General features: G+C 43.9%; 1 protein-coding gene across 2 annotated transcripts in view; it reads right to left on the reverse strand.

Annotated features, from left to right (window-relative positions):
- Positions 1-1,242: 1,242 nt before the first annotated feature.
- The window catches only part of ETV5 (ets variant 5), a 74,033-nt gene continuing 61,616 nt past the window's right edge, over positions 1,243-13,659 (reverse strand). The window contains exons 10-13 of one of the 2 annotated variants that reach the window (XM_006884098.1): positions 12,726-12,794; positions 12,396-12,565; positions 5,044-5,145; positions 1,243-2,275 (exon numbers count right to left, since the gene is read on the reverse strand). In XM_006884098.1, the coding sequence (XP_006884160.1) occupies positions 2,054-2,275; positions 5,044-5,145; positions 12,396-12,565; positions 12,726-12,794 (563 nt within the window). In that variant the 3' untranslated portion in view covers positions 1,243-2,053. The remainder of the gene's footprint in view (positions 2,276-5,043; positions 5,146-12,395; positions 12,566-12,725; positions 12,795-13,659) is intronic. The other variant, XM_006884097.1, reaches the window with a different exon arrangement.

Genomic DNA, 13,659 nt, shown 5'->3' on the forward strand with positions numbered 1-13,659 from the left:
CACGCGGCACAGCTGGGGAGGCGAGCTCAGGCGACCAAGGATCATGTTCATACTTGTGAGTACAATTAAATCCACCCCCAAAAATTCCCAAACCAGGATAAGTAAAGAAAGGAAAAAGAAATCCTATACACATTTACAACAAATAAAAATCTCTAGCCAGCCGGGGGGTAAAATATGCATACATGTATAGACTACGTGTCGGTTAGAAAGCTATAAATATGGTCTGGAAAGAGTCCTTTGATTAAAGTACAAAGCTAATTAAGGCCCCAGAGATAGGGTCAGTATCTTAGGGGGCTAATTAGCTTTCAACAGAGGAAAGCCTTAGGTTCTTAGGTAAAACACACCCCTTTGCCCTGTGGGCCACTTGACAAATGTGCTGTTGGTCATAAGGGGCCCTTGGGAGACCCCTGAGAGCTCCATTTATAGATAAACCCCTCCGAGCATGCGCCTCCCACTCCCGAGCTGGCACTGTCACCTTCACATAGGAAGAACAGCATGGTCGTCTGACTCGCTCTGCAGCGGGGAGCAGCACTGCTGAACCCAAGCGGCAGCAAGGGACGACTGCTGCCTAAGACCTTTTCTTCTGCTTTGAGCTCAACTTGCTTTTCACTTTAGCTTGGTTGTTTAAAACCTGTATAGTTGGGTGTGTTTCCCCCTCCCTTTTCCCAGTATAATACACCAACCAGAATAAACTGTTTCAAAGAAAAAAGGTAGCAGGAAGTGAAAAATGCTAGCACACAGCTTCACCCGTCAGCATCAGGAGGAGTCTCAAACCCTATTATATGCAGGGTTGAAAGTCCAAATGGAAAGGAAAAAAGAAAACAAAGCAAACGGATGAAATGGAAATTGTCGTCAGTCATGCCCAGGACTTGGTGCCCACCTGGCGGCCAGGCTTCAGATGGACATGACATGTATTATATACATTATGCTTTCCAGAGAGGGCATGGTTGTGAACACAGGGAAATATACACAGAGAATTGAAGCTGGGTGTCCAGAATGCCCTGCACACTTCAAAAATGTACAACTCAGGTGCAAACGTTCCATCAGGTGGTCTGGTGCAGAAAGCACTAAGCAGGCAACAAGGGGGCTTTTACATGGCTCCAGGGAAGGCCCCCCAGCAAAGCCCCTTTCAAGCTGCAGCGTCTTCATAAGTCAGCACGGCCCTGTCTAAAGGACACGGTGCACAGTTACCAAAAGGGGTTTTTGTTGTGTGGTGTTTTTTTTGTTGTTTGTTTTTGTCAGTTTTTTTGCTTTAAATACCAAAACTACAAAAATCAGTTTATAAACTTCCCCCCCAAAACAACCACCAAAACAAAACATCCCCAAATCAAAGCAAAACAAAATACTGTCAAAAGTGTTAACCACCCTTCTCCTAAAATTAAAGCCATCCGCGCGCAGCCGTGAGCCTGGAAAGAGAAAGGGGCTCGCTCGACTTGGTGACCACAGTGCCGGGAGGTTCCCAGGAGTCAAGCCGGTTTGTTATTTGAGAACCACGGAGTGGCTACCAGCCGCTCTGCCCTTCCCTCTTCTTTCTATAGGCAGGGGGAAAGGTTTCAGATTGAGCTCAGGGATTTCAAGATGCCTCATAAAACCCTTTGCCGTTTGAGCTTCCCCAGCTTAGCCAAGCTCCTCTCCTATGAGTTTGTGGGGTTTTTTTCCAATACATTGTGCAAATCAGAGCCCTTCGGGGGTAAAGGCATTTAGTAGTCCATGATCAATGAAGATTGTCACACTCTCTCCCAGTCCGCGGGTACTAACCTGAACAAGGTATTGCTTTGCATATATTGTCCATGGCAAGGAGGCTCCACTTCGATCTCTTCCCAGAAACCTCATCAGAATTAGAGTAGAGGCATGGTTTCCTGACCTCGCTGTCTCCACCCCCTAGCCAAGGTTATCTGTCTGTAAAGGTGCCAATGAAATGGCTTGGGCTCTTCAGATAATACTCAAAGGGCAAGCTTTAGGAACAGCCAAAAACACAAACAAAACCACTGCCCTCATTCGCCTGAATGGGAACTGCTAGCTCTAGGGTTCCGCCGCTCAGCCTCTCAGAAACCTAGTAGGCGAAGCCTTCGGCGTAGGGGAGGCTGCCGCAGCGATCCATGTCCAAGAGGTAAGCGGGGTTGTCTTCAAAGTGGGTCAGTGGCAGGGTGTCCTCCTCGTTGAGGTGGCACTCGGACTCTGCCTTCAGGAACGGACGCTGGTTGTCAGGAAAGGCCATGGAGAAAAGGGCATCTGGGTCGCAAACAAATTTGTAGACGTATCGTTCGCCTGCCACCTGAGGGAGGAAACACAGCTTCTTCAAGGCTCAGTTTGCACACGTGGGGCAGGGGGACAAGAGGGAGAGAGTCATATGTCACCAAGCTCTAAGGGGACCAAGGAACAAAGGGAGCCTGGTAGCGAGCTGACCAGACACATCCTTTGCATTTATTCTGATAAATCTTGGGGGCTGTTTATGTTGCCAAGTGTTTGCTGCATTTTTAGTTGTTGTTGTTTTTTGTTTTTTTTTAACACCCAGCTCAGCAGTTGAAAGACATGTTCAAAATGCAAATCCACACAAAATAATTACTTATTTATTTTAAAAATTAAAACCTTCACTTTCCCTCAGGGAACAGTTATGCTGAGGCTGTGGCTTGGTGTTACAAGAAGCAACAAGGGTTGAGAGGTATAATGTACTATTCCGACCACATTTTCAGTTCCCTCCAAAATGTACAATCTCACTGTATGGCTGTTATTGAGATGGGTTAGGAACTTGACCAAAGAACCTATGTGGGAATTTTAAAGCTGGACAATACTGCTTTGGGGCTTACGAGCAGTTTTAAGTGACTCAAGCCATGGTTCCTCAACACGGAAGGCAGAGAAATTGCCTTTACATGGCTTTTAGCATCAGCTTATTAAAACTAAAGAGGTTTTGATTATTCAAGGGCCTGATGATGGAGCTGATGAACTATCTAGGTCAATGGGATCACCCACTCTTTGCTGGTTGTTTAGCAACAGTACAAGAGGGCACGCACCCTGAAAAGCAAGCATGATGATGAGCTTTGCTTCAGTAATGCAGCGAGGGGCAAGGGAAAGCGGCTACAACTACTGACAAAAGAAACCTTTTAGAGTCAAAACTGCAAACTGCTGCGTTTAACCCTGCTCTTCTGACAGGGAAAACCAAAGACACATGATACTTAATCATTGTGTTGAGACTATACAATCTTTTTAATGCAAGAAATGAGGCTTCGATTCCAAAGAAGAGCTTTAAGAAGTCTTTTGCTACAGTGACTATACAAGGAACAGTGTTTTCGTCTCGGTGGGTCTTAATGCTTATTTTGTGGTGATACTTCTACGATGTCCAGTCACTAGAACATAGCTTTTCCTAAATTTAAACATGGAGTAATGGGGACAATTAACGCACAAAACTTCTTTTCCCACCAGTGTCTTAAGAAAGAAGGCCGCATCCAGACTATTAATCATTCTTATTTGACATATATATATATTATGTTGTTGTTTAATGCCGTCGAGTCGTAGACGACTCATAGCGACCCTATGAATGAATAGCCTGAGCACTGTTCGTACATAAAGTTTCCAGAGGCAAGCCATTTTGGAAGTGGATGCCGCTCCTGCTTCCAGGCATATAATATTATAAAATAAAAAATAAGTTTTGCCTTAGGGATCTCTAATTTTCAGCTCCTAAAAGTCAGTGAGTATATGTGGAAGGGTTAGGCAGGAAGACCAGAATGGAATTTGGCTCTTTCTAGTTTTGAAGGAGTAAAACAGCGTGATAAGTGGACTGTGCTATAAAGCAAGTAGGGCTGGCTTAAGAGGCCACTGGGAATGTTCTAGCTCTCCAAAGAGGATAGGCGTTCATGAGGGTCATTCACCAGCATTTACTCTTCAGTAGAACAAATGCTACATTAAATGCAATTAAGACTGAAGACAGCCTTAGACCTTGTATGCAGCTCTGAAAAACCTGGAAAGTTTTCCTCATGGAAAGCTGTTCAATATTTTAAGGTGGGGAGGGGAATATGGGGTGACAGTATTGTGCGCCTGTGAGAAAGACAGATCTGGTTTCCATGAAGACACTCTTGACGCTGCTCATCAATGCTGCTGCCCAGTGCGCCTTGTTACTTACTAGTGCACAGACAGCTGAGACATACACAGGTACCTCCTACTTCTCCAAAGGTCACTTTATGCCATTTCGTTTTAACAAAAGAACTATATTAGCAGCTGCTTTTGCCAAGTGAAAGAGCTTCCGAAAGGATTTACATCTTGTGGGGGGATAAAAGATGATGAAAAATGAGAACAGTGCAGAGAGCCATTTATGAGGCAGCGTACACCCAGAGCAGTGATGCCATCGCCACATCCTCGGCATCAAGCTTTGGAGCTGCGTTTGTGAACAGTAGACGTTAATATTATGTGCTTTTTTGGTAGAATTAGTTTGGGTATGGTCTGAGAACACCAAAAACTTTTTCTCATATGATTAAAATGATAATTCTTCCTAAAAAATACACTCCATCTTCTCCCAAGGCCATCCTGCAACCAGTTGGCTCTGCTGTCGATTTGCAAACTTCAGGTGTTTACCTTGAGCTCCAGTTTCTGTAGGTTTTGAAAATAAGATTTTCCTATTCCTTTAATACTTTGAAGAGCATCCACCCAACAGACTCAGGTGTGCAGGTGTTTTAACAATGAAAGATTTCAACTAGGCCCAGCGGGAGCAGCCTTTCAAGTGGATTCTCTCCTGAGCTCCCTTGCGGCTCTCTCTAATGGATGGCCTACTTTCTTGGACATCTTTGTAATCAGAGACAATGGAAGTAAAGTAGAGGAGCCTAATTTTCCTACTGTGTGTTCCACACGCTACCTCTGGCTTCCAGGTACCCAGGAGTAGGAAAGGCCTCCTAGAATCTCATCTGGTTCTTAGGTTTCTTTTCCTTTTTCTTTATTGCTGAACCACATTTGAGGTTAACATTTTCTCCTGGGCATTTTAAATAGTCTTATGACAACAGATTCCCTTAATGTTTTCTTTGGGGATAGTCTAAATGCCTCTTGTAATCACCTTACCTTCTGCATGATGCCCTTTTCATAGTAGTAGCGTAGAGAACGGCTGAGCTTGTCGTAGTTCATGGCTGGCCGGTTCTTCTGGATGCCCCAACGCCGAGCAACCTGGAGTGACGGGAAAGCAGAGAACAATGGGGACATGTTCCCTGAACCAAGCAGTTTTCTCTGAGTCCCAAGAGTCAGCTTTGTATCTTGACTGACTCTAGTCAATGACACATTTCCCTGACCTGGAAGGGAAAGGGTTTAATTCTCTCAAGACCAAACATTCAACAAAGGTGATGATTTAGTCACAATCGCGAGGAGGTGAGACTTAGAGGTGGAAGAATCCTAGCACTTTAAGATTGCAGAAGGCTTGGCTCCCATCCCAGAGGAAGCAGGCTCCCCACTGTTGTCCATGTATGAATTATTGACCAATACCCATCGCCCATTAGCATGTTTGCCATTAAGTGCTATGGTTTCTGTAGCAGTCAATAAGGAATAATTAGAATGGTCATTCCTGAAATATTAGAAACACACTAGTGAGTTGCTAATGGGCCGGCAGAGCAAAAGTTCAATTCTAATAAGATTGGAGAGGGGCTGGGAGATGTTTACTTATTGCAGCTCGTGGAGTAAAGAGGAATAAGATCATTTCAGCCTGCTGCTATCCAATCCCCGGCTCCCAGCAGATTTGCCGAATGGACACTAACGCATGGAGCGCCATTATCCATTTAATGAAAAATTAACAGGACTTCCCAAACAGTTCTGAAGTGCATTACTTCCAACGCAGTCCACCTGAGGTGCAGTGATGGGGATATGTAATTGGAGCTTGGGGCTGAGAAATCTTGTAGCCGGAAAATGTCCTAGTAGAATTAGCTGATTACTAGAGCAGCCAGGCAATTTCTGTTTTCAAATAACTCAGCAACTAAAATCCTACATATAAAAGCAACTATCTTGACACGGCAGAGCTCTGGGGGCATGGTGGTTAAGAGCCTGGCTACTAAAAGGAGGGTCGATGGTTCAAACCACCAGCCACTCCACAGGAAAAAGATGTGGCAGCCTGCTTCCGAAATGATTCACAGCCTTAGAAGCCCTAGGGGGCCATTCTGTTCTGTCCTACAAGGTTGCTGAGTTTAAATTGACTCAATGACAATAGGGACCACAACATCAAGAGAACAAAAACCTTCACAATTGAATTAATAAGCTGTATCACTATAAAGGGAGAAAAGACTGAAGTAGTCAAGTACTTCATTTTACTTGGTTCTATAATGTCCCTGGGAATAGCAGTCAAGAAATCAAATAACCTACTGCATTGGACAAGTCTGAGACAAAAAGTTCTCTAAAGTGTTAAAAAGCAAACCTTCAGGGCAAAGGTATGCTTGCCCCAAGGCCTGGCATTTTCAATCACTCTATATGCATGTATGTGAAAGGTGGACAATGGCTGCAAAAAACCTGATGCAGTTGTATTATACCGTTGGTTAAGAGTTACTTCATAAAACCATTGACTTCCAGAAAAACAATCAACTGTTTGGAAGAAGTACAGCCAGAGTGCTCCTGAGGAGGGTGGTGAGATAGCGTCTCACATATTCTGTACCTGTAATCAGTCCCTGGAGAGGAACATTACAGCTGATAAAGAAAGGCCCTGTGGAAAAAGAGGAAGATCACAATCAAACGAGGTGACACAGCTGCTGCAACAAGGGCTTGGATGCAGCAGTCATGGTGAGGACAGGGCAAGACTTTGTTCTCTTGTGTGGCGGGTGCTGCACTGCAACGAACTCAACAATGGTATCAAGGAAGGAGAGCAACTCTGGAAATAGAGATTCTTGGAGGTCTTTGAATGTATGCAAATCAGGGACTATAATTTGAATGTTGTAGGTTCACATGAAAATGACTTTTTTCCCATTTCCTTAAAAACAAAAAAACAAAAAAAAAAAAAACAAACCCAAAACGAAAAACCTAAGACACTATAGCCATGTAACACACAATGCCCGTTCAGGTAATGTCTGACTCTACGCAAGTCTGTGATGCTTTACGGTTATAATAGTTTCAGAAATCTCTACAGGAGAATGGCAAGCAGGGAATGTCACAGCTGCTTCCTGTGAGCAACACGTGTATCTCACACCTCTTGTATACAAAGCTGCCAGGCGTATAATGGTACAGTACACATATAACCTATAATACGTTTGTCTTGATAATAATAATAAATGTCTGTGTTAAAGCCTGAGGCCTGCACTGCACTTACTGTACTTTCTGTCTAAAAGGTCTACTGTACAGCAGTGTACTCTTCAACTTGTTGGCAGCAGCAGTATCCAATCTCACATATTATGTTCAATATTGTAATCAAGTGTTGTTGCATCCTCTTTCTGCCTGAATTTTCTTATAAAAAGATGATGGTGAAATGCATTATGGCTCCCAAATGCAGCAAACACTGCTAGTGCTAGCAACAGCAAGAGGCAAAGAAGCAGGGCCAATGTGGAAGTGAAAGGAAAGCCTCGTAAACCACACAAAAGTAGAAAACTGGTGCATGTGTGGGGGGACAGTGAGACTGGCTCAGGATAGAGCAGGGCTCAGAACTGTTGTACATAGAGTCAGAGGTGACTCAATGGCAAATTAACAACAACAATAACTGCTTGTGATTTAGGCACGTCATATGCAACCATCATAAGTGTCCTCAAAAATGGAAGCAAAAAAAAAGGTATGCATTACAAAGTTAATTGGGGGACTCTAGGATATTATGCTGAATTAGAAAGGAAAATTACATGGACCTCTCCAGGGTACTGAAGAGCAATGGTGTCTCTCTGGAGACTAAGGTGTGTCTGATACAGGCCATGGTCTTTGCAATCACTTGTTATGCATCAGAGAGTTGGACAATGACTAGGGAGGCTAGAAGGAGAATTGATGTCTTTGAGCTGTGCTGCTGGAGAAGAGTATTGAATGTACCGTGGACTGCCAAGAAAACAAACAGATTCATCCTGGAGAGGGTTAGACCAGGCTGCTCCTTGGAGGCAAGGATTCCGGGGCTTCGTCTGACATACTTTGGACATGTTTTAAGGAGGGACAGGTCCTTGGAGAAGGACATCATGCTTGGGAGGGTGGAGGGACAGCACAGGAGGGGAAGGTCCTCTATGAGGTGGATTGATTCAGTGACTGGGGTAATCGGAATGGGAGTGTCAGAGGCAGTGCGATTGGCACAGGATAGAGCAGAGTTTAGGGCTGTTGTACATAGGGTTGCTATGAGTCACAGGCGACTCAACGGCACATAACAACAACAAGTTACATACTATATCTGTCCATTTATATGGCATTATGTTGTTGCTGTTATTAGGTGCTGGTTGAAGTAAGATTCATAGTGACCCTATAAACAGTGATGTTGTGCCATCCTCATCATCCCAGACACACTCAAACCCAGTACTGCAGCCACTTTGCCAATCCACTTTGGTAAGGGCCCTGCTGTTTCTTTTAACTATGTGTGAATTTACAATTAACTCAAAATAACAAGTCAATTTTTAAAAAAAAAAAAGTTAATTGGGTGAGGAGTGTGGAAAATGTCTATCAATGAATGAAAACTCAACCCTTCTGTCAACTTTCACTAAAATCACAATAATAAAAAAATTTAAAAATGGAAGAAAAATTCTCCAAGTTGTTAAAGACTCAGCTCCACTGAAAGCTAGAAGGTTAGAAAGTGTGAAAGGGACTTCTATGAGATATGGAGACATCACTAATGATGTGGGTTGAGGACTCCAAACCTCGAATTCAAAAATGAATCCCTCTTGGCCTATTAATAATCACTGCTAAGGCATAAAGTTTATCTGAGATGCTTAAAGAAAAAGTCAGGACCAGACTCCAGTATAGTTTCCACACAATATCCAAAACACTTCCCATTTCACAAAAATTCACATGGACAGAATGTATCATGGACATTCAGCACGGCGTGACCATATGCTCTTTTGACCCTTTAAAAACTAAATGTTCAGAATGAAGTGGGAGTAGGGAGATTGCCGGAGGAAAATGGATTGTGAGTTAGCCTTTCACCTAAAGTTTTGGACAGGAGGAAAGGAACATCCTCTGAATTCCAACATGACCTTTAGTAAACACCAGAAGGATGTGCAGAGAGAAAAATGCAACAATGAATGAATGGAAATCCAAAATATCTGTAAATGTTCATTAAAATTAATAAAATAAAATAAAAAAGCACCAGGAAAGGTAAATGAGAAAGAAAGCATTGGTCCTGATTATTTTAGAATAATTCAATAACCATGATTCATCTCAGTCTTGAAAAAAAAAACCTCTCTGAAAGTTGAATTTCTATTTGTGTGCCACATGCACCATGGACACAGAATCACCCTTCTCCATACTGCACTCATTCAGCTATCTTCAAATAAGGTGAAAGGATAAACTTTTATCCACTCCTTCCTCCAAAATTGTCCAAAATCCTGGTACTGACCAAACACAGTGGTAAGGTGAGAAACTTAGTAAAACAATCAATACCTGCCCTTCCATGCTGTTTGGAAGAGATTATATTCCATGAAACTATACTTTAGTTGCTGTCAACCGTAACTGATGGATGTAAGGAACTTTAAAAGAATCCAGACTCTCATTCTACTACGTTCAGTGGTGAAAAACAACTCTTGAATATTCTTAACTTCATCATGACCCCTTTCTGCTGTCACGTGCACACAGAGCAGCTGACTGGAGCGGGGTTTTGTATATGCACAGATTTCACAGCAGCTCTCGTAGCCATAGTTACTGACTCATCCTCCCGGGCCAGAGTCCTCTGATTTCGTAGCCCTCTCTAGGGCTGTGCCTTCTATAGCATCGCGTGAGCCAGCAGGGCTCTGGAGCAGCTGGAAATTAGGGCTGTCCCTTTTGGGGGGGCGGGTGGGAGGCAAGCAATAGCTTGTTACTGCTCTTTCATCTTTCTCATTAGTTACTTTAATAGCACACATCTGAGGACGAAGGCTGAGGGAGTTAAACCTCACCCGTATCTCTTCCTCCCCTTTCAAGGGAGCCCGAGTCACAGCACAGGGAGCAGCTCGAGCTTGCAGCCCATCGTTCTAAGCCTCCCCATGGCATCAGTTATCTGCCACATGTTCAACAAACAACCCTACCCCCAAAATATTCATTAATGCAGATTCACAGTTAAAATGGCTCCAGATTAAAGCCGAGTCAGTCATAATTGAGAGGGTGCTAAGCTGGATGACTATCAAAAGACATTTGATTAGGGGGCCTGCCAAAACGCAGTTCTAAAACCACAATTTCCATGCACAGTGTAATGGATATTATGGATAATTACCCAGAGTGCACTACTCAGCCACACAGCTGCCTACAATTACGTCCCAAACAGCTTCCTCCCCCGCTTCACCCTTCAAGCTCCCCACATGACAAGTCCTTACAGTTTGCTCAGAGTTGGTATCTTCCCAAGATGAACAGGGTAGGGTCCTCAGAGTTACACAAGGGGGCAGGGAGGGAGAAGGACCCCAAAACTGTGTGTCCCCTAGGTCAATGTGCATGTGTGGAGAGGAAGGGTCCTTCCTAGGTGAGGAGGAACCAGTCATGGCTTGAGGGAATGCCTGGGCCTGCAAGGTGGAGCAGGAAGTAACACTTCCTGAAGGACCTCGCTGCCCAATCAGCTGAGGGAGGCTCAAGGCCACAGTTGGCCTCTCACGTGACTCAGCTGCCTGGCATGAAAGCATTCTGGATTAATATTAGTTTCTTTATTAAGTAAGAAAGCCAGGGCCCTGTGCCGTCTGTTCATCATTTTCTTTACCACTGGTAGGAGAGCAGGAGATTAAATAACAGCTTTACGGAGGGTCATAACCAGGTTTACCTGCAGCTGGACAGCCTGTGCTTGGGCCCGAGGCAGTGGCAATAAAGTAATAAAAGCTCCTGTTTGTGAAGTGAGATAAATCAAGCAGGGCTGCCCACACAACAGACCTACTTTCAAAAAGCCTCAGTGAATGCTGGCAACATGCTTTCCTCAAGCCTCATATAAACCAGGATTGGTTATTAGGAAAGCAATGAGCAGAAAGGCCAATGTGGGCTAGATGGCTGTACTGCTACATGACTTAGTGCAAAAGAAACACTTAGAGAAACAACAGTGCCAAACTCTGGCTCAGAGGATAGACAGAGACTGTTTACATGGGAGATTTCGACATATTTCCCCATTCATGAATGATTCAAGACACCATATGCATATCTGCTTCTACAACTGCCTTCATTCTCTTACTGATCAGGATTCTCAAGTTTCCAATCCATTTCGTCTCTCTTAGTTTTCATCAATCTTAGTTTTCAGATTATGTCTTTCTTCCAAATCAAGTGCCAGGGACCTCTTGCAGTCATGCTCATGCCAACTTATCCCTTTGATGAGCTGGAGCGAGCCCTGGACTTAACACCTAAGAACACTATTCTTGCTCAAACGCTTTCCACGTGCTTTGTTTTCATTCCAATCACTGGTTTAACTTTTGACTCCTACAAACATGTTCGTAGGATCACTATGAGTTGACTCGACAGCACCGAACAACAACCAGTGCATGTAACCAAAAGAAGCATGTCAGTTTCTCAGGGCAGTTGTCTCCCTATGACCTGGATAAATGAGGAATCAAACAGAAATGAAAAACCAGTCCATTACTGTATGTGGAACCAAGAACCTAATTGGACGGTACTAGGAAACAGTTTCCATGGTTATGACCTCTTCACTGAATGTGGAACTGGTTCTGTCTAGGCTTTCCTGCTAATGGTGGTGGTGAAGGTGTGGTGTACCACCAAGTCAGAGCCAACTCTCCAGCAGGATTTCAGAGGCAGTTAATCACACAATAGCTTTGGGGAAACAGTAACGATTGGTTCCCCCCCTTTTTTTCTCTTCTTACTAATAAAACCATGGACATTTTTGTCCTCCCTTAACTTCTATGATGCCACAGAACACACTTTCAGAAATCTAATCTCCCAAGACTGACCAAGCTCACATTATTTATCCATGTTAGAGGCATCTGAGACACACAGTGTGGTAGTTGAATCTTATAAGAGCTCCCCAAAATATCATAAAGGATGTTCAGGGAGCATCCAATAAATGTTATTACATATGAGAGCAGAGTTCTAAACGCGTTTGTATCACTGGAATGTCATTTTAAAAAGATCTTCCAAGGTGGAATGCTACCCTGTCTCTAAATTTTGCAGAAGCATTACAATTCCCTCCCCACCCCCGTATTCTACACTAGAGAGAGCTCTGCCTGCCCAAATATTGCAAAATGGTCCTGATAGTAAGGGCATGGCAAAGCCATTAGACAGGCCAGAATGGGATTAAGAGAGCATGCTTCACACACAAAAGGGATATGTTAACCACTGTCACCAGAAATCATCCAAGTGCAGGACCCCATGCTCACCTCCTCGGGTTCTATCAGCTTGAACTCCATGCCTCGGCCTGTCCAGGCGATGAAGTGGGCATTGGCTGGATCATCGAGAAGGGTGACCAGGAACTGCCACAGCTGCAGGGAACCTCGCCTCTGGTAAGGGGGGCCCTCTCGATACAGGGTGGGCTCCTGTTTGACTTTGCCTGTTTGGAGCAAAGATACACATGCAGCACTTCAGCCCCATGTTTCAAGTGATTTGGGCAAAAGGGGGTTAGTTGCTAATGTCTATTCAATCATTTAACTTGCAAGACTAGCTTTCTGAGCCTTCTGGCTTAGCGACACATCTCAGAGAGGGCTTCTTACCGTCTAGTCTCTCAGGCACCACACAAGTGTCGTCGAAGTATAAGCGGGGATCTTTTTCATAGGAAAAACCTGAAGGAGGATTTAAAAAGAAAGACCATGTTGCTTAACACATTCTATCTGTGCTATGTTTAAACAATGGATTTAAGGCCTGCAATGAGTCCCTACTTTTTCAGGTCTTAAGCCTGAAATGTATCTATGCCAGACTGAACTTTCAGAGACCTCAAAAGGACTTAGGGGCTCAAGTTTTGTTGCAGTCATCTGAGCTTCAGTCTAGAGAGCATCAATTCCTGCTATTACTGTTAAGCTTTTGGGAAGCATTGAGTCACCAGTAAGTTCTTTTCCATCTTGCTTGTGAGGCCTATATTGATCTGTGTTGCTGTGACTAAGCCTTTATATCTGAAAAAAAGATCTCATTTATTTTGGTTGGCCTAGTGGATGAATGTGGCTGATCTGTACATAGTCCCATCATTTTCTTTCTAGCTAATATTAATTTCAACCTTCCCTCTAGCCTCTCCATACTACTTGCATGACTCATTCAATCATCAAAGAGCTTGAAATACAGAAGATGGTTGGAGGTGATATTATCACAGATACAGTGAAGGAATCTCATGAGACTCTAGCAACAAAATACTACTTTATCGATGACAAAACAGTGGCCAAGAAAGGGAAATGACTATCCACCAATTTGTGTGAGTGGAAACAAAAGGGAAAGCACAAAGCTAAAGGGGTCAGGAAAGGAAAACAACCCAACACCTTCAATGCACAAGCCCTCAACACACATTCGCTACTGCCCACCCACCATGTCGCCAGGCAGGCAGCCCGACACGATCAGTGGTTCAAACCAAGGCCAGTTAACAGCCTTGATGGGACAGCCTCCTTCTCTGGGGCCAGCCCATTTTGGTGATGTGGGGAATTCAGGGTTCCTCCACTGACA

Source organism: Elephantulus edwardii, unplaced genomic scaffold, assembly GCF_000299155.1.
Source record: "Elephantulus edwardii isolate Elephantulus edwardi_28Jun2011 unplaced genomic scaffold, EleEdw1.0 scaffold00031, whole genome shotgun sequence".
Classification (NCBI taxonomy): Eukaryota; Metazoa; Chordata; class Mammalia; order Macroscelidea; family Macroscelididae; genus Elephantulus; species Elephantulus edwardii.